The 26633-nt window shown below is 33.4% G+C and overlaps 5 protein-coding genes across 7 annotated transcripts; 3 read left to right on the top strand and 2 right to left on the bottom strand.

The window, feature by feature from the left end:
• Positions 1–1861: 1861 nt before the first annotated feature.
• Positions 1862–11200, bottom strand: LOC128993950 (uncharacterized). 3 transcript variants are annotated; one of them, XR_008490850.1, is made up of 5 exons: positions 10817–11200; positions 10315–10375; positions 9411–9496; positions 4008–4226; positions 1862–2624 (listed from the first exon to the last, which is right to left on the bottom strand). XR_008490850.1 is itself a non-coding variant. In XM_054418093.1 (5 exons), the coding sequence occupies exons 1-5, from the start codon at positions 11007–11009 to the stop codon at positions 1952–1954; spliced, it is 1212 nt and encodes a 403-aa protein (XP_054274068.1). In that variant the 5' UTR covers positions 11010–11200; the 3' UTR covers positions 1862–1951. The 3 variants fall into 3 exon arrangements, 1 of the variants encoding a protein (XP_054274068.1); XR_008490851.1 differs by having other exon boundaries at positions 10833–11200; XM_054418093.1 differs by having other exon boundaries at positions 9411–9476.
• A 95-nt stretch (positions 11201–11295) lies between these two features.
• Positions 11296–14216, top strand: LOC128993956 (magnesium-dependent phosphatase 1-like). The gene is made up of 4 exons (XM_054418100.1): positions 11296–11554; positions 12043–12109; positions 13187–13402; positions 13965–14216. The coding sequence occupies exons 1-4, from the start codon at positions 11395–11397 to the stop codon at positions 14164–14166; spliced, it is 645 nt and encodes a 214-aa protein (XP_054274075.1). The 5' UTR covers positions 11296–11394; the 3' UTR covers positions 14167–14216.
• A 240-nt stretch (positions 14217–14456) lies between these two features.
• Positions 14457–17570, top strand: LOC128995662 (magnesium-dependent phosphatase 1-like). Its single transcript, XM_054420679.1, has 5 exons — positions 14457–14460; positions 14974–15057; positions 15528–15588; positions 16667–16882; positions 17345–17570. Exons 1-5 carry the CDS (start codon positions 14457–14459, stop codon positions 17568–17570), a joined length of 591 nt encoding a protein of 196 aa, XP_054276654.1.
• A 956-nt stretch (positions 17571–18526) lies between these two features.
• LOC128993955 (magnesium-dependent phosphatase 1-like) lies at positions 18527–23416 on the top strand. The gene is made up of 4 exons (XM_054418099.1): positions 18527–18740; positions 20390–20453; positions 22160–22372; positions 23061–23416. Exons 1-4 carry the CDS (start codon positions 18545–18547, stop codon positions 23239–23241), a joined length of 654 nt encoding a protein of 217 aa, XP_054274074.1. The 5' UTR covers positions 18527–18544; the 3' UTR covers positions 23242–23416.
• A 105-nt stretch (positions 23417–23521) lies between these two features.
• LOC128993953 (magnesium-dependent phosphatase 1-like) lies at positions 23522–26549 on the bottom strand. Its single transcript, XM_054418096.1, has 4 exons — positions 26180–26549; positions 25188–25245; positions 24239–24451; positions 23522–23894 (listed from the first exon to the last, which is right to left on the bottom strand). The coding sequence occupies exons 1-4, from the start codon at positions 26361–26363 to the stop codon at positions 23555–23557; spliced, it is 795 nt and encodes a 264-aa protein (XP_054274071.1). The 5' UTR covers positions 26364–26549; the 3' UTR covers positions 23522–23554.
• Between the last annotated feature and the right edge of the window lie 84 nt (positions 26550–26633).

Below are 26633 nucleotides of genomic sequence, written 5' to 3'. Positions count from 1 at the left end.
AAAACTCATGTTCTTTTCATTACATTTATTTTTAAACCAATAAACCAGCTGATCAATGTTAATATTAAATTATAATGAATCATTGCTATATGGATACTAAATTTGCATTCAGCTTACTCAAACATACTATAATAAGAAAACTATTAAACACAGATGTTGTGTTTATCATTGATAAAATAACAAAATTATAAACAAATTTTGATGGTAACACTGATCAATTAAATTAATTGGAAACCAACGACGTGTGTTGGTTTGCAAACGGACGTGTGTATACCGTCGGAAATATATCTGCAGATTCTGAGGCAACAGTTGAGGGGTTTGGCAGGTGCTTAGTGGCAAAACATTAAGGGTCTAAATTAGAGTATTATATTTGTCTGTGGTCTAAGTCTAGGATGGGATGTATTCAAAATTGAGTTTATGCAGAGATTTAATTCAGAGGCTGTCAAAGCATTAATCACTAAGAAATTCTTGGCAGATGTTCAGCCTAGTAGCTGTTAGTAGTTAGTTGCTGGTTCATGAGAGCTGGGACATTTGTTATTCAAAAGTTACAGTTGTTTAAGAGGAATGAATGATGGTGGGGTACGGTATTGAGAGTTTCTTATATTGTGGAACTTTTACATGATAAGATTAGGTCTCTCGTTAAGGTAGCTCAACCAAAATCATTTGACGAGCTCAGGAGCATAGTAGCAAAGCTAGACGAAGAGGTAAAGCTTTTATTCCTCAAAAACAAGAACTTCAAACCCTGATAACTCCTTTAAATGCTATAAATGTGGGCATGTGAGGGCTCGTCCGTAAAACTAGACCAGAACCGTTCTAATAGGGACGAGAATGGTTCTAGAAGAGTTTCTAAGTCCCAAAACTACCAGTCAGATTATGAAAATAAAATGATATAGTATATATTGCATTGTCATCCATTTGTGAGCTAGTTTCAAGTTTCTAACTCAACAGGAAGTTAGTTTGAAATCGATATAAAAATTTGTAAGAAAGGGAGCGCTAATAAAAACAAGCTCATGAGGTGTATATAGCCCAAGGGAAATATGAAAATTAAATTACAGTAGAACCTCTTTAATCCAAACCCCCATAATCCGAACATCCACTAATCTGAACGTCTCATTGAACTGTACCCTATTCACAGTACAGTAGTTATTTATGGTATACTTACGCACCGTAATTGTTTCTTCTTTAATGTACAGTGTACTGTTGATTCACTATGTTTACTACTGTATTAAATAAACATTGTATTTTACTTTATAAAGCATTTTTTCACTTTTCCTGTAACAATTAGGAGCCATTTTAGCAACGTTTTAGCTATTGTTATGTAAAAACAAAAATATGTTCTGTAATCCAAACTATTCAATAATCCGAACTACCCCCGGTCCCAATTAGTTCGGATTAAAGAGGTTCTACTGTATATAATATTGCATTGTCATCCATTTGTGAACTATAGGCCTATTTCAAGTTTAAATTCTCTAGCTCATCGGGATGTTAAAATTGATTGCAAAATTTGTACCGGACAAGAAAGCGAGCAAATAAAAACGTTTTAAAATGGTCTTTAGTATAAAAGTTCAATTGCTGGTTTGATTCTACAATTTCGCCCAAAACACCAAGATGGGGTATTTTGGCAAGGCCATATTTTAGGGCAGTAGCTTTACAATTTTGACTTAAAGCCCAGTGAGTGACACCTCATTTTAAAGGCTTTTACAAAAGAAAAATATCAGGAAAACCAGAGATCTGGATTTCTGTAGTGTTGGTATTTAGATCGAAGTTCGAAAGAAAATATATTTTTCAGTCGGGGAAAAATTGTAGGCCTAGACTAAATAGGAACATGTTTTTATTTACAAAATAGACTCAATAGGCTTGAATAAAATTGATGCAACCCATATTTCTATTTCAACTATATAGTTCAAATGTAAATTAAATATTTTTTTAAATTACTTTGAGGTTTAATTTTTCAAGTATTTTTTCTTCTGGTTCTTGCATTCTTCAAAAATTTGCTTAAGGGTTCTAACTTAGGCATAGATGGTGTTTCACATTTTTTTCTAGATTTTCTACTAGGCCTACCTCCTTCCTTGTTACTATGAGTTGAATTCACTGTTTTTTGTTCATTTCCAGATATTCTTGTAATAATCTCTTTGCTTATTTGATCAGTTTTACTTTTAAACAATATTTGTGATTTTGTTGTCAATATTCTAGATCTGCCATTCTTCATCCTCTTCGGTGATTGTTTTTTAGGAGGCTTCATTACTTTATGTGATGTAAAATCTATGTTTCTAGTGATTTTCTTTGTTACATTAAAGGATGATCCAAGTGTTGGGGAAAATTGTCGAAACTGTTTTGAATTTGTCCCTCTTTTACTTTTCATCTTTTGAACTAGGGGCTTAATTTCAAATTCTTCGTCAGAAACAATTTTACCAAGAAATGTAAGCTTACCTCGGACTACTTTCATATAGTCCTTGATATTATAAATATACACAGCTTGATATATGTGTTTGAAACTGATCCCTGTTTCAGAGTTGACATGTATAGTTGTCACATTTAATGCTTCTTTAATTTCATTTAAAATGGTTTGGTTTGTTCCAAAATATATGAGATCCTGATAGTCAAACCCAGATTCTTCTTTGATTCTGAAAATAATTACTGTTAAAAAAATCCAGCAAGGCATTACAATTTTCAATTTGTATTAAAACAAGATGAAGTATGAGTAGTTAAAAATAAGATTAAAGAAATTGATTTTCTTCTCAATTAATTACAAATTGTATTGTATTGTATTGAGAAGGGGCGGACTCATCAGGGTCCTATGCTATAGCACATCAACCAAAGCTTAAATTGTGCATTTCCCACTTGCTACCAACTAGATGCTATGCCTGTGCTGTGTCCTTGACCAGGTCCGGGAGCTTTGCCGAATGTTAGCGTCTGATTAATCACCTAGCTGATTTTGACAAAACAGTGCCCTTTTAGCCCCAAAGCCTGTAGTAATCCAGAATGATGTGATGATTCCCAGAGTTTGAAGGTGTTTGTTGAAATACCCCTGCGTCTTGACCCTCATCAGACGTACGGGTTGAATCTCTGGCCTTCTTTGAATGCCTCCTATTGCCGATGGTGGAGTGACCGTTGCACCTCCTAGGGTGCTTGGCCACACTCGTTTTGACATACAGACCCAAAGTTTGGCCTGGTATGTGTTCCTCTGGTCTTTGGGGTGTCATCAAATATGGGTCTTCTCGAGATATTGTCTTTGAGGGTTCTGGTAGGGTTTAGGTTTTCTAGAAACCATAACGTTCCCACCAGACAACTGCTGTGAGGCTGAAGGTCGAGCCCAGGCAGAGCACCTCATACTCTGTTACTCTAGCAAGTCGCCTGGAATCCTAGAGGCTTTGTACAAACCACACCACTTGGGAGCACGGTGGTATTCACCTCTTTAGCATGGATCGCTTTACACCACTGAAGTTCGGCTGATAAATAGGCAAAGGAAGGAAGAAGGGAAGAAGAGTTGTTCAATAGGAAATCAAAGAAGAAAGAAGAGCCAGCAAAGGATGTAGTATGCTGGCCATAGAAACCAGAACAAAGAAGAGGGGGGATCTGGGGGTTGGCTAGGGTACCTCGTGGTCACCAACCCACAAGAGGCCTCCCTTGTAGTTTACAGACAACTACCCCTGAGGGGATTAATTACAAAACAATACAGTATATAAATTATTTGAAAATATTAATAACACTTTACATTAAAGGATTTTAAAGATTTGTTTACACCTATTAACTATTATCAACTATAAATCATTGGGATGGGGATGCCACCTATGTGCGTATTTTCAGAGTGTAGATTGGAGTGAGTGATCCAGTTTTGAACCATCAAAAAGTTACGAACATTTCTCAGGATCAATCTGGCAACCATTGTTTGATGGGCGAGCACAATAAACTTTCAGCTACCCAGCCAGTCTTAGCTTATGTTCTACAAACAGGCCAGAGGCTAAACATCTAAAAAAAGTAATAAAAAAACAATTGAGAGAACTTACATTTTAACATGATTCACAGGAGAATCCATATCCAACTCCATGAAGTCAAAAAGATGGTCAATATCGAACAGATGTAATAAATGTCTCATTATGATGATTTCTTTTGTTGTTTGGGCGACTGCCACCTTTATCCTTTTTTTAATCAGATACACAATAGCCCTTGTAGCATCATTGTGCATTTTCAATAGTTTTCTGTTGTGGTCAGTTAGTTCTATATGTCTGCAAGAAAATTTTATTTGTTATTAGTTTGTTATTTCAGATCTTACCTTGCCTTACCTTACCTAGTTGGCCACTCAAACCTAAGCAGGTTTTTGGCCTCGACAACAGCTTTTCTCCATCTTCCTCGGTCTTCCATCAGTTCTTCCGTAACATTCATTCTTCTCATGTCTTTGGTCCCACCACCGCAATCTCGGTCTGCCCAGTGGTCGCCTCCCTGCAGGAACTGCGTCGAAAACCACTCGTAAATTTGACTCCCTTGTCTTATATAGATATGTCTTGCCCACATCAGTATTTTGCTTTTGATTAAAGCTACAGTATAATGTCTTTGTCTTTATGGATAGATGTCTCTCAATTCTTGGTTTGTTCTTATCCTCCATATTCCATCTTTTACTATCGGTCCCAATATCCTTCTAAGTAGGCATTTTATTTTCAATAGTTATCAATCTCTTTTCATCATGTTTGGACAATACCCAGGTTTCTGATCCATATGTAACTAGGTACTAATATTATATTTTATAGACCTTCATTTCAGTTTTCGTGGAGAGAATTTTGCTTTTTAGGATGTTTTAGAGACCAGTAGCATTGGTTGCCACTGAGAGTCCTTGGTTCAATTTTTGTTTCTTATCTGTATTGCTTTGGTCTATGACTATGTCTAGAGTCTAGGTAATTAAAATCAGTACAGTAGGTGTACATCTTTCAAAAGAATATGAATCGACTCTTAGAGGGGAAAAATCTATTTTTATTTTGGATCTATAATTTTAGATAAATAACTGAATAATGCCTACTGCTGTGCTGATCTTTATAGAAAAAACTTTCTCGTCAAAGTATGTTTTCTTTTACGCAAGCCACATGCTACAGAATATGTAGGTAGGTATCTAAGGGAATTCCAAATTTTTGATACGAAAGAGAGCTTGTCATACAAAACATTTTGCAGGTCCTGTTTTATGGCCTTGTAAATTTTGAATTCCCCAATTGTTGTCATGATTGGCTCTTTATTGCATTTATGGAGTATTTATAAATTATTATGGATGTTAGTATAGCTTAAGTTGTTATCAATCAAATGGTCGGCATATGCTGAGTTAGATTTTTGTGTTGACTGTTTAGGTAGATGTTCATTAAATTTATCCAAAAATGATCCTAACATCTTCCGTGAATGATCTTAAAGATTTATAAGGTGAATGATTTTGAGTGAAAGGAAATACAGTGGGAATCTGGTCAAAACCCTTATGTAGGTGGTTTCAGAGTGTAGTGAAGTGTGTAATAAATCAAAGAAATCATGTAATGCTTAATTTATTGAAGACTCAGAAAATAAAAGGAAGGCTGCTTGGGCTATTATCAAAACTGAATTAGGTTTGGGAAAGAGCCAGACTACTTTTCCCAATATCAAGGTGGCTGACAAATCCATGACAAATTCAAAGGAAATTGCAGAATATTTTAATAACAAATTTATAAATATAACAAATCAAATTGGATTTTCCTCTTCTGAAAGTGAGGCAGTACAACTTACAATAAAATAAATAGATCAAAAGCAGACCACAAAATTTGACTTTCAATTTATAGACGTGAAGGATGTTATTAAAATTATTAAATCTTTCAAGAACAAGAAGTCGTCAGGCTGGGACGAAATACCACTAAATTTGGTCAAAATTGCTTCTAAATTCATTGCAGAACCACTCTCTATCATTATAAACCAATCATTCCTCAACAGTATTTTTCCTGAACACTTAAATATATCAAATATCTTCATTTCTGGAAACCCACAATATTTTTTCTAACAAGCAGTTTGGGTTTAGAAAGGGTTTAGGTACCATGAGAGCGCTCTCAGACTTGGTTGAGGAGGTGTCATGGGCCTTGGATGGGTCACATAGCACAATGGGTGTGTTTTTTGACTTATCCAAGGCGTTTGACTGTGTCAATCATGATATACTCATTAAAAAACTAGAATTATATCCCTTTTCTGTAAATTCAGTATCATGGTTAAAATCCTACCTAAATAATTGCCATCAGAGAACAGTAATTTGTAAGGATAATTTAAAAGCAAAATCAAAATGGCAAAAAATTAAAAAGGGTGTGCCTCAAGGTTTGATTTTGGGGCCACTTCTATTTCTTATATATATTAATGATCTTCCAAAAAATGTCACAAATAATCTAATACTCTATGCAGATGATACTACAGCAGTAGTGAAAACAAAAAACAATGATGAATTAAAACATAAAATTGAAGAAAGTCTAACTGAATTGGGAAAGTGGTTTGAGATCAATGGTTTGAAAATGAATGAGGAGAAAACCAAATTTGTAAGATTTTGTACACCTCAATCAGTTGCAATCATTGATCAATCCCAACCAACTGATGATAATGTAAAATTTTTAGGGCTGTATATTGATAAACATTTGACCTGGAGTAAGTGCATTCAGTCAGTAATTGGAACATTAAATTCAGCTTGTTTTCAAATATTGTGCTTAAGAAATTCCATAGATTTAAAAACTTCTATCATGCTATATTATGCATACTTTTACTCAATAGCACAATATGGAATTGAATTTTGGGGATTTTCCTCTGAAATTGAAAGAGTTTTTAAAATTCAAAAGAAAATTATAAGAATCATGACCTTTTACCATGGAAATCTTCATGCAAGACAGTTTTTAGAAAATTGAATATTATGACCATTCCAAATTTAATAATTTACAAAACATTGTTAGAGGTGCAGTCAAATTTTGATGACTATATTAGTGAAAACTTTGACCACATTATTACCTTCATTACTATTACTACTCATTACTATTCATTATTATTACTTTGGTCACAGAATTATTGTTTGAGATTTGTCTATGGTCTGCGACGTATGGAGCATATCACGCCATACTACTTTGAGGCACACATCCTGAAATTAAATGATCAAAGATTTATTAAAATTTTGTCATTGGTTTTTTCAATTTTGAAAACAGGCTCCCCAAAATATTTCAAATCCGATTTTAAATTTGTGTCTCAGGGTAGTTCACGAATGTCTCGTTATTCTTCGATTACATTGCGTATACCTCATCATGTGACCACAGCTTATGGCAGGGCTTTTGTTGTTACCGCTTGTCGTCTGTGGAACGGCCTACCCCTACACATTAAGACCCTTGAAAAACGTTCCCAGTTTGTGGCGGCACTGAAAAAGCTCTATTTTGAGAAGATGGTCTCGGCTGGCGTGTCCTAGGGCTACTGTTACCTTGCGCGTTTGCTGATGTGTGTATGCGAGAGTGTGTGAATGTGTTTTTCTATTTGTTAAATTTTTATGTTTTTTTTAGATATGTAGGTACTTGAATTGTTAAATATTTTATGTTTAATTAGATTAAGTTATCCCTATGTTACATTATTTATGTTATATTTTTAATGTCAGGTTAAGTGTAAGAAAGGGCCATGTGGCCCTAACTTTGCCTGAAAAAATAAAGGATTTTTCATTTCATTTCATTTTTCATTTCACATTAATAACACCCGATTTAAGAATAATTTTCAATACCCGAGACACCGTTTGAAGCTGGTAGAAAAAACTCCTAAATATATGGGGAGGGGGAAAAGCTTTTTAATAACCTACCCACAACTCTAAAAACTTTAATTCATAATAAATCTTTTAAAAGCAGCCTTGCTGATTTTCTGACTAGTAAAACATATTACAGTATAAATGAATACCTAAACGAAACCAATGAAACAATATGACGTTATTTTGTATAAAGTGTCTTATATGTCTTATTCTTACTATTCAAAGAAATTCACTTTTTAATTTTATTGATCAGCAAATTTTGACATCTTGTTTAAGGGTATTTTAGTGCATAAGACATATTATTGTATATTTTAGGTTAGTTTTTAATCTTGACAATGTCATCTGTTTTTTAGCTATGCTAAGATTTAAAACGTTATGTGACAATAAAGATTTATTTATTTATTTATTTATTTATCTCCTGGTGGAACTAGCTTTGTTAAAGTTTTAAATGAAGCGAAGTTCTCCCTTAGTTTAACTTCAGCAGTCACATAGCCTACATTTAACTACATTTGTTGAATACAATTTATCTATAGGTGATACTATGGGTGTACGGTAATAAAAATAAATTATGTTTTTTATTAATTTTTTAATGGATTATTCATTTTGCTTAATTTAAATGTGTTTATGATCAAAGACACGATGGGGTGTGCTAGTTTTATATAAAATCAATTGAATGTGAGACATTCTTATTCTAATAAATAATGGTTTAAATACCTTATACTGTCAAAAGTGATCCTTTGTAGTCTATGTAGGCTACTGCAGTTTCATTCCCGGGGGAACTTCATCAGGCTTAATGACATCAAAACTTCATTCCATAGGAAGTCGTCATGGTAAAAATCCATCAAGGTCATATATACATAAAACACGGACGAACACACGAACATAACACATAAACATTACGAAACACGGTACCAGGAAGCACGTTACGCACAGAGGGCAGGTCTAGACTGATGCGTTATCTTGATCTCCAAGTGTATTTCCTCCCCCTCCTACTTGCTTATCACGAGTTGACCAATGTTTTGTTTGCGACTCACCTATTCTTATTGCCCATTCATAAATAATATTAGACTTGAAACCTCTTTGTTCATTTAGGACATTGTGTGGTTCTTTTTTCACAGCCTTATAAATCTCGTACTCTTCCATTGTGTCCATGAAACGGCCGCTTTTACATTTATGCAGAATTTCGAGGTTGTCGTCAATTTATTTATTACTTTACCAGTGATCCGGAGGCTAACAACATGAAATTCTTATTCTATTGGAGTAGTGTGTTGTGTTCACAATACTACAGTTAACACCTCTTGCTAGTACTGTGTACGAACACAGGAAAGGTTTAGACATGTATATTCTTGCACAAATCATTTGTTCAAACAATAAAACATTTAAATAATACGCTTTTTAATAGTTTTTTAATACTTTTCATTGAAATGGCGACCATACAAAGTAGGTATTTTAAGCCAAGTATGAATGGAGATATGCCTATAAATATCCACAATCCACATTATCAGTCATCAGACTTTTCAAGCACACCTCAACTTTCAAAGCTTTAATTTAAAAGAACGATTAATCAGAGGTATAACTTTTATTGAAAATTAAATCCATTGACACCCACTGTAAAATAAATGTTACGTGTATTATTATAGTAATTAATTCCTATACATACTCGATAGAGAGGTCTTCACTCCATATTCGATGATTTTTCTTCGGGAGTTCTGTCGAGGCTTCATACCTAGGTTTTAAATAACGACTCTGTAACAACTTTTCAAGTTAAACACACAAGAATAACATTATGTATTTGTTCTAAATATTATTTACAACATATTTTGGTAGTAACTTACATGCTCACATTATAAATAAGATTATGAAAGAATTCTGAGCCAATATTTATTAGATATACAGTAAAACCTGACACGACAGTCAACAGTCTTACAAGCAGATTCAACTTTTCAAGCAATTATATCAGAACACTTCGTTTGAAATATTTGACATTTCTTTGAAGGTTGTTTACTCTTTATGTAAAAATACTCTTCATAATCCAGTAGGTAATAAATTTATTTGTAAAAATTAGTCTGTTATAGTAGTAGGCCTAGTATTCATTTTTTAAAACCTATTAAAAATTTTAATGTTCCGGATAACTCAACAACTCCCAAACTTGACTACTTCTGAGTCCACAAATTATCAAGTTAGTCAGGTTCAATGATTACTACCAGTAGTGTGACGAGGTTTAAAATTTCTAGTTTGAAAAAAAAACATCCTTTTCAACAAGTGCGGTCCTAGACATATATTTTGAGTAGGGTCACCAAAGGGTCGAGGAGGCAAAGGAGGGGGTACGGGGTTCCCCCCCCAAACAAATTTGGAAATAACGTGCTAAAATGAGTGGTTTTTAAGTTATTTTGTGGTTTTAATGTGTTCAAGCTTCCCAGTTTATTTAAAGGTCAAATAAATTTTTTATAAACTTGTATAATGTCATGTTTTTTTAATTATTGAGACTTGTGGTTTTAATAACGAAGGAATACTGTAAAATTAGTGATTTTTCTTATAAGATTATCTTAAGTAAGCAAACTTACTCAGTAATGTTGAACGGTTTGACAACACCAGTTTCTACCTCAAATGGCCATAACACTCCATCTGTGGAACATATCAATGCTTGGATTTAAAAAAGTTCCTATACACATAATTTAACATATTTTTTTACTTTAACACTAATACATTTTGTGTACTTATGTTAAAACCATAGACAAAATAGAATAAATATAGGTTGTCAAGAAAGGTTCCACGATGTGCTGCTAGAAACATGCTTGATGTTCGATTCGCTGCCATCCTCGGCTCCTCACCGTCTACTAGCACTACCACACTTGTGCTGCACCGGTGTGCGCCATAACTATACGGCACTCCTAGCAGTGGACGCCAGAACATATGCTAACCACAGCACAGCTGTCTGTCTGTATTTAATTATTTTTTCTATGTAAAACATATTACAAGTGCATTAGTAAAAGTCATGTAACATAGTCTATGCATATTTTATTTTTAAGAAGTTACTTGAGATGTTGTTGCAAAATAAGAACTAACCTGGCTCAATAATTACCATTTTTGGCAGGTACTCAAGGCTCTTGAAAAATTTAGGATCGAGTGGAACTGGAGTGGTCCTGATTTTGTTTTTTTCCATAAATTTAAAAATTGTTCCCACATCAACGAATGATCTACAAAACTTCGGTAAAATTATATTGATAAAAAGGCACATTGGAAGGTATCTAGTACGCATTTTTTCATGAGCCACATGAACTTTCTTTGAATTTCAAGCTGTTAATGAGTCCATAGATAAACTTTTATGAGCATAATAATTATTGACATGATTTTCTTTCAACAAACACATCTTTGTGCTTAACTACCATACCTATAGTGAATCAATCAACCATCATAGCACAAACTAACCAGGAACAAAATGTACATCTATAAATAAAATATATATTTCTTGTTATGTTCAACTCCCTAACTCATTGTTAACTCTGACGTCAATTAGTTCTACGATTGTCGTCATAGAGATTTTAAGATGAGATACATTGATATTTTGTTATAATGCACCAAGTTCTACGAGGAGAGTGCATCAATGTTTGTCTGGCATGTGATTGAACTGTAAACATGGCAGAATGGGGGGAGGGATTTGTGTTTGCCAGGTTATATTTGTGGCAAGTTTGGTAATCAGTTTATGTTCTGATATTTGTCTGTGCAACTTCAATGAAACTCCTACACAAGTCTCAACTGCAGCTCCTGAGCTAAGGAAGCCTAAATTACTAGTTTTTAGTCTAGGTAAATCCATAGATTATTATTTTAATTGTTATCTATCTTATCTTACATTTTATTTGTTGAAAAAAAAACTTCTGACACAGTTATAGTTTTCAATTTGAGAAAAATGTATTTTAATTTATTTTGCAAGAATGAAATTTGAAACCAATTTTTAAAATGATTTGTGAATATGTATTCTTGTCTTATAGCCACTCCAGTACAAGACATAAAAACAACTGTAAAGGTATTCTATAAATTGGAATGTTCAATAACTATTATTTTCAGGAAGAATAATATTATTTTCATTTTTTTAATAATTTTTTAAGTACAACTGACCATGATTACCTTATCCTTCAAATCATACCTAAATTAAATTGTGGCACATAAAAAAAACTAGTTGTGTATTGTACAAAATCGCAGAACTTTCCTTTGACAGTCTATATTTATTCTATTTGTCTATGGTATTAAAATGTTCATTTTGATACTTCATAAACATTTTTGAAATGTTTTAGATATGGTGATTTGGCCTTTCCGAGTTGAAACTGATGTTGTTACACCAGTGAAGAGACATAAGAAAACGTATGTGTAAATCCTTAAGTTTATTTATACTTGCATCGTATCATCATTAAGTATAGGCAGTGGTTATAACACTTAATGTAAATTGATTAATATAAGTTACTTTACCTAACAGTTTTGCATTTCCTTTCAAACAATTTGTGTTTGAATCTCCAACATGATTCTAAACCAAATACAGAGTGAATCCCAACTCTTTTGATTACGGATACAAGGTTTTCCAGTAACTAAAGATAGATAATACTTATAGATACTGCTCCTACTTTTGGTAATTTTTATGCATGATTCATTTCCCAGATCCTCCATTTTACTATTTAAGTAGACTCCTTAATTGCCCTATAAAATTGAAAGACTGTTTATGATGTTTCAGTGCTGTTGTCGAATAAACGTTACTCTCATGATTCATATAGATTTCAAAATATTTGATTGATTTTTTTCTCAGGTAATGATTAATGCCTGTAACTAGAAATAGAATGTTAAATTCACTTAATTGTTTTGAAGTTGGTAAAATTACAAAATTTCTGGTAGCCAATAGGATATAAGTAGGGACGCTATTCAAGATTCTTGTCATTCACCTATTGGGTCTGAAGATGACTGGAGTGTCCAATTGAAATCGATCACCATTCTTTTGTATATATTTACCGTCTTGTTTAAAACAGAGTATAAGTGTAAATTGTAAATATATGTTTTAAGTGTTATTAGACGTATTTTAATTGACTCTCCGTTAACCAATAACACATACTATGCTGATTAAGGAGTCAAATAGCATAACACAAATAGCAAACAACCAAACCTCTACAGTACATACATCAGATGGAACTAAACAGCTGATAAGGATGATAAATCTATTTAGGGAGTACGGCCAGTACAGGTAAGCATAAAGTCAACAGTTTAACCTAGTATAGTGTATACACTCTGCATTCAATGACTCAGCAATTTTGTGTGTACTAAATGCTGAATATGAATACAGAAGGAGTGTCGAATAATTTGAGGTGACATATATGCGTAATTATTTTCACTGAGTATGATCAGCTTACTGTATTTCTTCTTACCCATTCTACCTAACAAACATTTTTGTTTCAGTGCACGTATAACTGATTTTTTGAAGAAGCCTTTAGGAGTCTATGCAGATGCAGTGGATGCATTAAATTCCTTGTACCTGAAAAAGTACAGGTTGGCTGCCATATCAGACAGTCCGGACGTTGAAACAAACACCAAACTGCTCCTCTTCTTCAATTTATACAACTATTTTCCTATCCAGGAAATATTTGGTGGACCGAAAAAGGATCATATAGAATTGTAGGTTTCCAAACAAATATGTAAAAAATTTTAATAATGAGGTTCTAAAATTTATCAATTTTTGTTTTTGCAAACTAGTTCAGAAATCTACAATCCTTTTATTGTTGGAAAGTTATCTTTAGTGTCTCATAGTCTAAAAAATGTAAATAATTTAACACCATTTAACATTTTAATAGTACTAACTAAACAATAAATTTTACCTCACAAAATTTTCTCATCCACAAAATGTTAGTACGGTCCACAAGAGTCTGCAGTTGAGGGAGGAGCATACTAATTTACAGCGTGACTTTAAGGAGAAGAGTGCGTTGTCGCCAAATCTCATAATACCAGCTGATTTGAAAATATTGTTTAATATATTTTAATTAGTTTTTAAAAATTTGTGAATGGGCGACGTTGCAGTCACGCTAGTCCAGTCGTGATGTTGGCTACCACCAACTGAAGACTCTCATGGCCCCTTGTGTGATTAGTTTTAATTCCCAGCTTTGAAATAATCATAAACCAGAATGTGTGTGTGTTTTAACTTTGGTATACTCCAGAAACCTAATCTTAAATTTGTTTTCAGGATTCACAGAATAACACAAGTTCCCTACAATGAAATTTTCTACTTTGACAGAAGCAACAGTGAGCTGGATGCTATAAGAAAATTAGGAGTGTTTGTAATCGAATTAAAAGATGGATTGGAAATCGGTGAATTCAAAAAAGCATTAGATCGATATAATGAGATTCCCACGTCATCAAATATAACCACTAATGTTGTTCCTTGACGTTAAATTAAAATTATAACAATATATCAACTGTATCATTGTAAATAAAAACCAACCAATATAAGTTTATTTTGTTAAACTTAGTCTTGATGTGTATCCACTAAAATGACATAAAAACCGTCAATGTTTAATTTTATAACATTGAATACATAAAGGGTTCAGCTAACTGTGTTCAATTTTTCTCCGACCCAGGTTGCTCACCTGGACCAAGTTGAGCTTTTTGATGCTGTCGAAGAACAGCTGTTTCTTTAGCTAAGACCATCTGAAAATTAATGAGAAACCCGGGAAGGATGGGTTCGAATCCCGGCACACTCACAACAAGGGTTTGGACCGTTTTCCCTAAAAAGTACTTTCTACTCTAATTCCTCCAGTAAAAATGCCATTGCACTGGTGTACAGTAGTAATGAAAAAAAATGATCAAGGAAAACACAACGGGACACATTAAAACTGGAATTCTGGACTTCATTCGTTAAAACTTTAGTGCAGTTTTAAATAATGAAAAACTACTGACCTAGCAAGCACTATATGCAAGAAATCAGCCGCAAATAATTGGATAGTGGTTGCAGTCAAACTATGGCTGCATAATAAATAGTTAAATTACTGGTACTTTGTATGAATAAAATAACAATATGAGTAAAAATTTGAAATCTTTTCGTTGGTGGTCCGATAATGCTATTTTCAATTAGTTTTAAAGTATACTAAATAAGTTTGATTCTAATTTTACTAGTAACCATTAACATTATCAATATTGTTTGATAATGATATTTTTCTTTTACAAAGTTATTGTTTGTGTTGTATTGTTATCAGTTGATCTTAACGATGCCTTCCAATCAGCATCTGTGTTTTCAAAAGGGGACGATAGTAGACCATCAGTTATTGTTTTCGATCCAGGTATTGACTACAATTATAAAAATAAATCTAAAATAATTAAGATGATAAATTAATTTTTTTTAATAATATCATAGCCTCCTTTAGTACAAGGTCGCGGAAATGATGAGAGGTTGCACTGGCATGCCTACTACCACGTGATAACAGTAGTAATAAACATGTAAACATAAACATTGCCCCAATATAATATTAGTGCAACAGCTGTTTTTGGTTTGTAACAGAATGGTTTTGGGACATCTGTGTTGCCACTTTTGTCTCACCAGGCATAGTATTAGAAGTGGCTATATGATGATATAGTTATGGTAATAAATAGATATCATTGTTGACCAGTACAATATTGTTATGAAAAAAATAGTTAAAAAGATCAAATAAATTCTTGCAAATGGAACAGTTAATAATTTTTAACAATTAACATGGCTGTCATAGGTGTGATTTTGCTTGTTTTATGCTTAAACATTTTAACACCTTTTCAGACAAAACAGTTTGGCCTTTTCAAGTAGCTGACTTGAAAACTCCTCTTCATGTGAAAAATAAGTATGTTGTTTGTATGTTCTATTTCTTTTTCTTTAGAGAAATGTTTAAACATTTTAAATCCTATACTGTATTTTTTATGATTTCTAGATGTAAAGAAACCCAATCACATAAACAAATGTAATAGCTATTTACATTACAAGTGTAGTAAGAGCGTTTTTACATCACGCAGGTGAATGTTGTGCAACGAGCGGAAGCGAGTTGCATAAATCTCCTAAGTGATGTATACAAGCTCTTGCGTAACGTGTAACGTACAAGATTTTACCTGACCCGACAATATACAGGAGGTTACGAACAATATTTTTCATTATCCATTTCACTAATCTTCTAACAGTAACGTTCATTTTCAAACAAAAACTAGGTTAGGAAAATTATTCGAAGCATAACAATAAAATTCAAGCGCACAGCTGATTTCTAGCGTTGAACGTCGGCTCCATAGAGGTATATATTTTAAGTTAAGCACGCAATGTTATTTAAATGGGTTTTATTACCTCACCGAGTGAGTTTTTTCAACTTTACATCACTCGTTAAGTAAAGAAGTAGTATACATCACACTTGGAATAGGGAAATTTAACATGGTGGGTTAGGTAAAAGCACATAATAGTTTTACTAAAGCAACAATGGATGGGAACTGTAGTTTAGAAATATATAAATACAGTATATTTTAAGCAATCATATAAAAAGAATGATTTTTAGCGATTATGCTCTAATTTGGGTGATTTTCTTTGTTATATATTCTTTATTGATATTGTATGATTTCCAATTCAACATCGCAGCAAAACGATCTTTCAGGTTTATTCTCAATAGGGAAAAATATTAGTTGTTATTTATAAATATGTAGAAATAGGAATTACAATGGTTTTTAGTTTCTTTTTATGAATTAACATTGTGTAAAACAAAGTATAACCAACCATGTTGCCAATAGCTATACATGTTATGTACATGAGATAGAAAACAAAGGATTTTTTTACCTAGACCCTACTTGTATCTAACTACCGGTACTAGTTTATAATCATTTCATGTTTACCATCTAACAATTGGAAAGTATTTATTTACTTTAATTTTTGTTTCCTATTCACAGAAATGTGATTGTAGACCAAGCCTTCAATCACTTGAAGATCTATCGCCAAATACCCTCGGTGTTCACTGAACTCCGGAGTCGAGGGTTCAAGTTGGCTCTGATTTCTCAAAGTGTAGACAACAACACCGTTTGTCAACTCATAGATCACTTTAACCTTAGGAGGTTTCTAACTCATATTGAAATTTACCCTGGAAACAAGACTGATCATTTTGAGGTGTAAGTAAATTTTAATCAATAACTAGCAGCTTTACTCATACTTGACAATGTGGCCTTTGATTTGAACTAGAACTTTCAACCATTTAATCTATTCATGGAGGAAATAAAACTGACTTTTTGATGAGTATCATCACTAGATGATACTAGATGATCACTAGTATCATCTAGTAAAGTATGATACTAGTGATCCTAATGACACCTGCTCAGCAAGCTTTGTTAAAGACTGAGCTTATTCCTAAGTCATGAACATATTTAAAAAGCCCAATGATCAAGGACATTTTCATACCACACCAGACAGAATTCAACACCTAAAGTTGAGCCACAAAACAAATTCTTTACTTGGTATTATTTATGTAGTAAAAATGCTGAAAAAATAAAGCATTTATTTTTTAGTACTAAACATTTTACTTTTGAATGAATGATGCTAGACAGTACAAATCGAATTTCTTGTTTTATTTACAGTATACACTTAAAAGAGGACTTGTGGTATGGAGAGATGCTGTATTTAGTGTCTAAGTTTGAAGATGTGGAACCAATAGCTGATCTTGGAGTTGCCTGTATCCTAGTAAACGAAGGAGGAATCACCATGAGAGATGTCAGGAAAGGTTTTCACATCTTCAGCACAGAATCTCCTGAATACTCGTACTCTGAAGACACCCACGAGAGTAGTTATTTATTCAAGGAATAATTCAAATAAACAAAACTTAAAGTATTTTTTAAGATTTTGTTTCTTTTCCCACCTTTGGGTATTCTCCCCAATCAGATATATTATTTCTCTATTTTGGAATCGTATTGCTTTAAGTTAGTCTCTCATAAAATATTTTTTTTACTTAAAAACTCGTCTCCTCTAGCCGTTACAATGGAAGGTTCTTTGCAATATTCAAGTTAATAAATGTGCTGGGTTAAAAATCCCTCTGTAGGGTTGAGGTGCAGTCTGTAATATGTTTTTTTGTAGGTTATAAACCAATATCTATAGGCCTATAATTGTATTGTCAAGTGTGTGTAGTTTAAGTAAACAGCGTAGTAAATTAAAGTTCTGCAGGAAATGGTGCATTCACTTTGAAAATTACTAAAGTTGATTTTCAAAATCTTGTTTTTGTATGAAGATGCCTGACCTCACACAGTAACTTTATTCATTCAAATGGAAGATTTTCCCTCAACCAACCTATGGTCAACACCTTCTTCCATTAAGTTATCACATGTTTCACGAAATGAAGACTTGGTGAGCAACATGTATCGCTTTATGATGAAAACAGGGTGCCAGTGGCTGTTAGCTGTTAGCGCAGCGCAGACAACGGTATTCTACCACAAGGGAATTTCAAAGCTCACACAGCTATGATAAGAGCCTATCAATTTGTTTGACAACTGTGTATAAAGGCAGTATTTTAGTTGCTCTTTCAAATGTATATGATAGAACTTTTCTCATTTATAATTTTTTTTTATTACAAACTGTTCCTTAATTTCTCAATAGACCTTGTGTGAAACAAAACATACAGCTTTTGGTTTGCTTCTGAAAATTATCTCTCCACGTTCATCCATATTTGTCCAGATTTACTGGGTAAATCACACTGTGACTGGTCTAATCTTATCTCATATCACAATCTTAACAAACAAATCTGATTGAGACTTCTATGTCACCTGTTAGATTTCATATACTTAACCATGATTTTTCATCCCTCCAAGCAGTTAAATTGGTTCATAAATCATTTAGTATTACCCACATATTTTATTCTTCTATTTTGTGACATAAAATGTTTTTGCGAACAATCTGTGTATATTCAACCAACACATTCAACAGAAAAGCCAAAACCAAGAATTCCTGGAGAACTCTACCCACGAATGATTATCTTCCACATGGGTAAATTTATTTATTCAATTTTTCTTCTTCAAACTAACTACTGACCTAAAAGTATGCACAATAATTTATCTAGGATACCGGTACTACGTAACTTTGAAATGTAACTAATTTATTTATTCCCTTGGTGTAAAGTGGTAAAAATTCTAAATAGCATTATGAACGTTAAACATTACAATTCCATAATGTTGGTATTGCATAAAAATCTATAAGTATAAAAGAGGATGTTTGTATATATATTTGTTTGTTTGTTTGGCAGTGATAAACTCAGACACCGCTGAACCGATTGCCACAAAACTTGGTACATACGTGTAGAATGTCATGGAATAGGTTTATACACCATCAATTTCGTGATCCGTCCAATCGGCTCCGCCCCAGTGGCTCTGGAGTTTCCCATGTTAACCTTATGAGAAATGGAATTAATGAATCTTAACAGCTGTTTCAATTAAACAAGTTGGTTCTGTTCTATGATGTTCAATAGCATTAAAGTTACAAGGATTACCAACAGGGTGCAGCACTATTATTTCTTTTACATTTATGACAACAGCTAATTTGCAACCAAAAGGTGAGTGAGCATAGCGAACGAACTTCAACCTGGAGGCAAGTTAGCGTAGCGAACGAGCTAACCTGAAGGCAAGTGAGCGCAGCGAACGAGCTCCAACCTAAAGGTGAGTGAGCGTAGCGAACGAACTTCAACCAGGACGTGATTGAGCCATGCAAGTGAGCGCAGCGAACGAGCTGCAATAACCCAAAGGTGAGTGAGCGTAGCGAACGAGCTCCAACCTAAAGGTGAGTGAGCGTAGCTAACGAACTTCAACCATTGAGCCATGCGAACGAGATCATCATGAAAATACTGTCATTAATAACCATGAATGAAAATAACCATTTGCATTTTGCTAATTTGCAATCAAAAGGTGAGTGAGCGTAGCGAACGAACTTCAACCTGGAGGCGAGTTAGCGTAGCGAACGAGCTAACTTGAAGGCAAGTGAGCGCAATGAACGAGCTCCAACCTAAAGGTGAGTGAGCGTAGCGAACGAGCTCCAATCTAAAGGTGAGTGAGCATAGCGAACGAACTTCAACCAGGACGTGATTGAGCCATGCGAACGAGATCATCTTGAAAATTAAGAAGTTAAACGGGGCAAAGCCCGCGGGATTATAAATAGTCAAAGGCAAGACAACGTCTGCCGGGTTCAGCTAGTTATTTATATAATTTGATTGAATACTTATAACAATTAATGATCTAAAACCCATGGTATGTAGTAAACCTGTAAAATTTTCATAATTCATCAAGTACAATTAAGATTGGTATTGGAGGTAAAATAATTGACAGTCCACAGCTAGAATAGAAAGTTCAAGAATCGATTACATACCAGGAGATGACTTTGTATTTAGTTTGCAGCACGAAGTATTTTTCTAGTAATCGTGAGTTTGCAGTAAATGTACTAGGAGTTTAATTTATATAATTTAGTGCTAAAATACATTTTGGTTAGTTACAGTTACATATGTTGTTAAAACATTCTGTAGTTTATCTGTTATGTCAGCTAACTAATTGAACCATTGTACTAATAATAGTAGTTTAAAAATGTATTGTGTATTGGAAAAATCACTGCTAAATACAATTTATAGCCTTTGTTTGATTTTTGATCTGCAGATAGGACTATTTGGCCTTTCTGGTTCGAGCTTGACGTGACCAGGCCAATTCAAAATAAAAATGGGTAAGTTATAAATATTTTATGTCATTTATACTAATTTTCATATTGACTAACTTGAGAATAGCTATTTATTTACCTTACAAGTGTAGTAAGAGCGTTTTCACATCACGCAGGTGAATGTTGTGCAACAAGCGAAAGCGAGTTGCATAATTTACCTAAGTGATGTAAACACGCTCTTGCGTAACGTGTAACGTACAAGATTTTACCTGACCCAACAATATACAGGAGGTTGCGAGTAATATTTTTCATTATCCATTTCACTCATCTTCTAACAGTAACGTTCATTTACAAACAGGTTACATTACAAACTAGGTTAGGAAAATTCTTCAAAACATAACAATAAAATTCAAGCGCACAGCTTATTTCTAGCGTTGAACGTCCTTGGCTCCATAGAGGTATATTTTTTAAGTTAAGCACTCAATGTTATTTAAATGGGTTTCATTAACTCACCGAGTGAGTTTTTTTCAACTTTACATATCACTCGAAAAGTAAAGAAGCTGTATACATCACGCTTGGCATAGGGAAGTTTAACATGGCGGGTTAGGTAAAAATATATAAGTACGTACCTACTCAATGTTTTTTCCAATATCTTGGTAAAACCCATATATTCTTCAATGTTTTCAGCTTTGAATTAATATATCAAGTTACTCTGATCCAAAATAAATTCTGGGTTACCTATGGATTTTAAACACAGAAATGCTTGTGTGTAAAATTTTACTGCCTCAGTATTTTTTGGAGTGGCTTAACACCCGAACTGAAATTATGTCGACCTTAGTCACTAACAAGATCGTGCCACTCACATCTCCATTCATACTTGGCTTAAAATACCTACTTTGTATGATCGCCATTTCAAAGAAAAGTATAAAGTAAGTATAAGTATGATGACTGGTAGCCACGGCCACCTTTAACTTCAGGCCGTGTTCAATTTGGCAACACTGTCAGGAGTGCTAGCTGATTTGTTTAGAGGGAGCTAATGCGTATTTGTGTATTTTTTAAGAATACGAAAGCTTGGTTACTGGGCTATGGAGATATTGACTCCATTTTAAATATGTACGGAAATAGATTTTCCATTAATATTGTTTTGGTATAGAACAACGTTTGGTATAGGTTTGCTTGTATATGTTTTATTTTCAATCTTTTAATACATATACATAAGTTTAAATTCAAATGAATGATACAGTACATGATTATATCAGCGGATGTCACCTGTCTGCCATGTTAGCTTATGGGATGCCTGGCACTTAACAGCACTACTTTGCAGCAATGCCAATTCTACCAGGCCGTGGCCTAGAGTTAAAGATGTCCGTGCTGTAGCACTTTTATACTGTATTCTTTGGATGTCTTACCCTGTTAGATATGCACACACATTCCCTTAGTCCGTGAAGACCCTAAGGGGATGAGCAAGAACCAACGTTAAGAGAACCCTAGGGTTCTTAAAGGGATCTGACTATAGCAACTAGATTCTTTGAATGACAGTGTACAGCATGACTGCTACCCTACAAACCCACAGTTAAGAAGATTGAGAGTATTGAGACCCTTTCATAAAATAAGGAAATCAAAAGGACAGAAATTTGTTGCAAAGTACCTAATAAACAGAGTTACAAAGAACTCAATTTGATTTACATATTCATTCCCAAACAAAAACTTGAAATTTATTACAAATATTATATTTTGACAACCAAAGCTGTAGAACCAAAAATATTTTTCAGGATTGTCCTAGATGATGGATTTCAACCTCTGAAGCCTTACCCGCAGGTGCCGGGGCTCCTCAGTTCCCTTCACAGCAAAGGCTACAAGCTTGCTTTTGTAAACCAAAGTCCAGACAACTCTTCTATAGAGAGTCTGCTTCAGTGGTTTGACCTCAACAAGTTCATTACCTACAAAATAACAATGAGCGCACCTAGGAAGGAGCTAGTTAGATTGTGAGTACCTATGCTTGCGAGTTTTAGAGTTCTTGGACATGTCTTAAAGGACTATTAGTAATGTTTAGGGTGGAAACCTATTGTAAAGTCTTAAAGGGGATTTTAATGTAAATCTTAAAAATTGTTACCAAATAATTCACAGTACTGTATCCAAGAGCTTTTGCTTGTACACACGACAAATCTGCACCTTGAAGTTTACAAAGCTTACCTTGAAATAAATATTATATGGTTTTATAGTAAGACAACAGTCTGATCTTTACAATATTTCAAGGTTTAAAAAAGTTCAAACAGTACCTTCTGGAAAGAAATGTATAATTTTATTTAAATATGTTTTAGTTGTAGATAGTCAATGGTTTTAGACTGTTATCACTTTTATTGATATGATAATTTTTTTTACTGATGACCTGTTTACCAGCTGTATAGAATCATATTATTTTGTAACAATAAAGTGCAATTTCTTTTCATTTCATAGTGAGTACCGACTGTTAAATAGTCAAAGGTACCATAGTATAGAGTTTTACATAGACACCATGTGTACTATCATTATAGAATAGGAAAGTTTCTCTAAGTTCCAATCGGCTATTAACAGTGAATTTTTATGTAAAACACATATTAATTGTAAGTACCATGCAACTAATCAGTGCATGTTCTTATCCTTGGACTAAATTTTTCGACTAAATGCTTACAGAATCTCTCAGAATTTCAAAGTTGACTGTGGAGACATTCTTTACTTTGACGGAGAGTACGAGGAGATACCAGACATTGCGGAGCTGGGGACAGTTTGTATCCAGACAAGTGACAAAGGAGTAACAACGGAGGATGTTGAGAAGGGTCTGTCAGTTTTTACAACAGAGGCACCACCTCCTTAGCAGGAACATCAACACTAACCACGCTTTCTATCAAATATGCAAAAAAGAGACTTTACTTGTACAAACCTAAAAGGCATTTCAATCTTTTAGATGTATACCTCTGGAAAAAAAATTAAACACAGTATATAGTGTGTATAGTGAAATAAAATTCCAATAAAGTTTACGAGAAAAGACATCTTAAAGTGGACTTAATAATGGATTAAGATTTTTTTCAAGCTGCCCAAAGATTTTTAATTGAAATTAATGCTGACTATTGAATCAATCAAACTATCTACAAAATATTTTAGAACTTTATTTTACTAGTAAAACAATTTCAATAATCCTCTTCATCCTTTTCCTTCTCATCTAAATCACTGGCAAAAGCCTCTTCTGTTTTTAAATGTGTAAAAGTCTTCAATTCTTTGTAATCAATTTGCACTGAATACTCTGAAGAATCATTTTGCGTTTTGTGCTTTTCTGTAGTGCTAAGAGGAGGCTTTAACGTTGTTCTGACATTGAATAGTTTTAGAGCCCTCTCAACTGCTTTCATAGATATGCCGTTGTCATCTATCGGACAAAAGGTGACGTTTAGCTCAAAGATTCCCAAGTTTTCCTTTAGGTCATAGTCGAAGTACAGCATGTCTTCAAAATCCACCCCTGACTGGGTGTGTAGGCTGAAATATAATTTATGATTCTTTTGAAAAGGTAAATTTTAATTTTATTTTTGTATCATTTTGTAAAACATATATTTTGTAAATAAAGTAATAATAATTTCAACAGTTTTGTACAGATGTGTCCTAATCAGTCCAAATGCAGAAAAGTATAAGTTTGACAATGATTTAATCTCAATTACTCTAGGTAGGTACACAATAAGTTTATTTTTAACTGGATACAGCTTTAACTTGGTGATGAAGTGTATTTCTTATATAGATAGAATAAGTCTAACCTATGGTTACTTTCTTCTACACTTTAATTTACCACATCTGATAATAATGATTAATCGTCAGGGTTTACTTACGTGACTATGGAGCTTGCCTTGTCCTTCTCACTGCAGACTTGATATGCAAAGTATCTAGTCAAGTCAAAGGCATCTAGAAGATTCTCAGCCAAGTTAGGAACCTTACAGCTGTACACAGCAGCTAGAATATAACCTTCGTTCTGGAGGAAATCCAAACATGAATGAGTCTCCGGATAGATCCTAAGATTTCCAAGATCTGAAGTTTTTATTTCACTGTAAATGAAAGTATTGCTTACACCAGATTGGTACTTGGATGTTAAATACTGTAATGCAAACAGTAGATTAATTACCTATACCTAATACCTAAATAATCCCTAATAATATACACCAATATTTGAGATAAGAGGATTTCAGTCAATTGTCCTGATTGTGGAAACTGCTGGGCCAAGGTGCAAAGAAGGCAAGAACTGGATAGATGAAATAGGCCGCAAGCTGATTGAAAAAAACGGGTCACTTTAAAGTAAGAAGCTACCTAGTCCAACGGATTGCCACGGCCATTCAAAAAGGAAATGTCGCCAGCATCATTGGATCGTCAGCCACAGATGACGACCTTTCATCAATTATTTGTAAAATTATTGTAAAAATTTGTATATTATTTTTAAATTACTATTACAGTAACGATTATGTTTCATAAAAAATTATCCTAATAATATTATCTATATTACAATGTTACTCTATGGTCTGTACTGCATTGTGTCCTATCATAATTTATCAACATCATAGTTTGATTTTAGAACATGTCAAGTATTAGCTTTCACTTCAGTCGTTATTGTTAATTTGCACTCTCTTATAGTGAGTAAAAATTTGGCTGTTACTTTTCTAACCAATATTTCAGTCTGTAAAGCTCAAAATCAGACAAATTACCTTTTCATGACAAAAATGCATCATTCACATTAAATTTTTAAATACCTAATTTATTTGGAGTATGACTTAAGATTTGAATAATTACCTCAACTTTGCTAATGACTCGTTTAAATGATCCACCCTAAAAGGCCATATTGTTTTATCTGGAACATTTTGAATTCATATGTTAATTATTGTTTATGATATCAAACCAAAAGAAACTATCTTTTACAGTTTACCTACACAACTGTTTATATCCTACTATATTTTTTTTTATTCACACAGTGGTTAGACTAAGAAAAACTAAATATAATCCGCTAAAGTGGAGTATGGATCAGAAGCGCAGTTAGTAGTTAGATGGAAATTTGCTTGCTTACTTAACATAAAAATAGGATTGGGGTTTACACAATGGCATAAGAAAATGTAGCGGGACCCCTGCAAAATTTGCTACTGGATCACCATGATATAAGTTCATTATTATTGGAAAACAATAAGATCAACTTTATGTTCAAAGAGTGTTTCTTCAAAACCAAAGCTCAAGATATTTTGTTACAATATATCTATACAGATTTCTCAAAAAGGTTTGTGTGCCAATAGACATCCATCGCTTCTAAACACCTGCCTCTGCCTTCCCTGTCTCAAGAGGTCTGGGGGGTTGAAATTTGTACCACAGTGGTTAAAAACGACTGAGTTTAAAGACTACTCCTTATGTTTATTATTTAAGCTAATAAACAACTTATTAACTACGACTCTGGCATAACTTATTAGCCTCATTTTGTCACTTTGTTGAAAGGATTGCCAGGATTTCACATACAGTATGTAAAACAAGTAGTAAAACAGTATGCAAAACAAAAAAATTAATGGATTTGGTGAATTAAGTTGATAAAACTCTAACTGAACATTATTTCTTTCTATAATTACCAGCTTTTTATTAATTTAAATAGCAAATGTTTTATTATTTTACCCATGTCAAAATTGTACTATAACTTATTACATTAAGTTGTTTTGGTTTGGTAGGGTTTTTAAATTTAATAAATTATTTGCCTCTTAAATAAACACCTATTAGACTAACATGTATATTTTTTTACATCTACTCACCCAAAACAAATATTACCATGTTGTGATCCTTGTGCACAGTATCAATTCCCTTGAACGTATACATGTTTCTAACATTTTTGGTTTCTGTTCTTCCACTGAGCCATAACACAACCATACAAACACAAACCAAAATGTTGTTTACCAAAATATTTACTAGGTATTTTTTTAACTGCGGGAAAATCATTGTGATGGATTATGGCAAAGGGTGCTTAGTTAATGGTTAAATCTTAAATCACCATAAACTGTCACTTAAACAGTGTATACTGTGTATAAAGGGTTCACATTATTTTTCTGTCATATCTTCTTAGTCCATCATCGGCTCAGATTTATTTCCTAACACATAATGCTTGTGTGATTGAACATCTTTAAATAAACTGGTTCTACTACTCCACATTCACATTATACTGCTTATTGATATACTAATGAGAACAAAGCCTATAAAAGTAAATTTTGA

This window comes from Macrosteles quadrilineatus, unplaced genomic scaffold (assembly GCF_028750875.1).
Source record: "Macrosteles quadrilineatus isolate MER2022 unplaced genomic scaffold, UCM_ALF_1.0 Scaffold_5__1_contigs__length_97177068, whole genome shotgun sequence".
In the NCBI taxonomy this organism is placed as follows: Eukaryota; Metazoa; Arthropoda; class Insecta; order Hemiptera; family Cicadellidae; genus Macrosteles; species Macrosteles quadrilineatus.
Note: the sequence above shows the minus strand (reverse complement) of the source record. Positions and strands in the feature narration are given on the sequence as shown.

Excerpts from the sequence above, each read along its gene's own strand:
- LOC128993950 (XM_054418093.1), bottom strand. The coding sequence starts at position 11,009 with ATGCGTACTAGATACCTTCCAATGTGCCTTTTTATCAATATAATTTTA. Across the intron at positions 4,227-9,410 it reads AGTGAAGACCTCTCTATCGA|ACATATAGAACTAACTGACC; the intron begins GTATGTATAGGA and ends ATTTTCTTGCAG. Across the intron at positions 2,625-4,007 it reads CCTGTGAATCATGTTAAAAT|AATCAAAGAAGAATCTGGGT; the intron begins GTAAGTTCTCTC and ends AATTATTTTCAG.
- LOC128993956 (XM_054418100.1), top strand. The coding sequence starts at position 11,395 with ATGGGGGGAGGGATTTGTGTTTGCCAGGTTATATTTGTGGCAAGTTTG. Across the intron at positions 11,555-12,042 it reads ATTACTAGTTTTTAGTCTAG|ATATGGTGATTTGGCCTTTC; the intron begins GTAAATCCATAG and ends GAAATGTTTTAG. Across the intron at positions 13,403-13,964 it reads AAAAAGGATCATATAGAATT|GATTCACAGAATAACACAAG; the intron begins GTAGGTTTCCAA and ends ATTTGTTTTCAG.
- LOC128995662 (XM_054420679.1), top strand. Across the intron at positions 15,058-15,527 it reads AGTTATTGTTTTCGATCCAG|ACAAAACAGTTTGGCCTTTT; the intron begins GTATTGACTACA and ends ACACCTTTTCAG. Across the intron at positions 15,589-16,666 it reads CCTCTTCATGTGAAAAATAA|AAATGTGATTGTAGACCAAG; the intron begins GTATGTTGTTTG and ends TCCTATTCACAG.
- LOC128993955 (XM_054418099.1), top strand. The coding sequence starts at position 18,545 with ATGATTTTTCATCCCTCCAAGCAGTTAAATTGGTTCATAAATCATTTA. Across the intron at positions 20,454-22,159 it reads CCAATTCAAAATAAAAATGG|GATTGTCCTAGATGATGGAT; the intron begins GTAAGTTATAAA and ends AATATTTTTCAG. Across the intron at positions 22,373-23,060 it reads AGGAAGGAGCTAGTTAGATT|AATCTCTCAGAATTTCAAAG; the intron begins GTGAGTACCTAT and ends AAATGCTTACAG.
- LOC128993953 (XM_054418096.1), bottom strand. The coding sequence starts at position 26,363 with ATGATTTTCCCGCAGTTAAAAAAATACCTAGTAAATATTTTGGTAAAC. Across the intron at positions 24,452-25,187 it reads GAGTCATTAGCAAAGTTGAG|TGAAATAAAAACTTCAGATC; the intron begins GTAATTATTCAA and ends TTTCATTTACAG. Across the intron at positions 23,895-24,238 it reads AAGGCAAGCTCCATAGTCAC|CCTACACACCCAGTCAGGGG; the intron begins GTAAGTAAACCC and ends ATTATATTTCAG.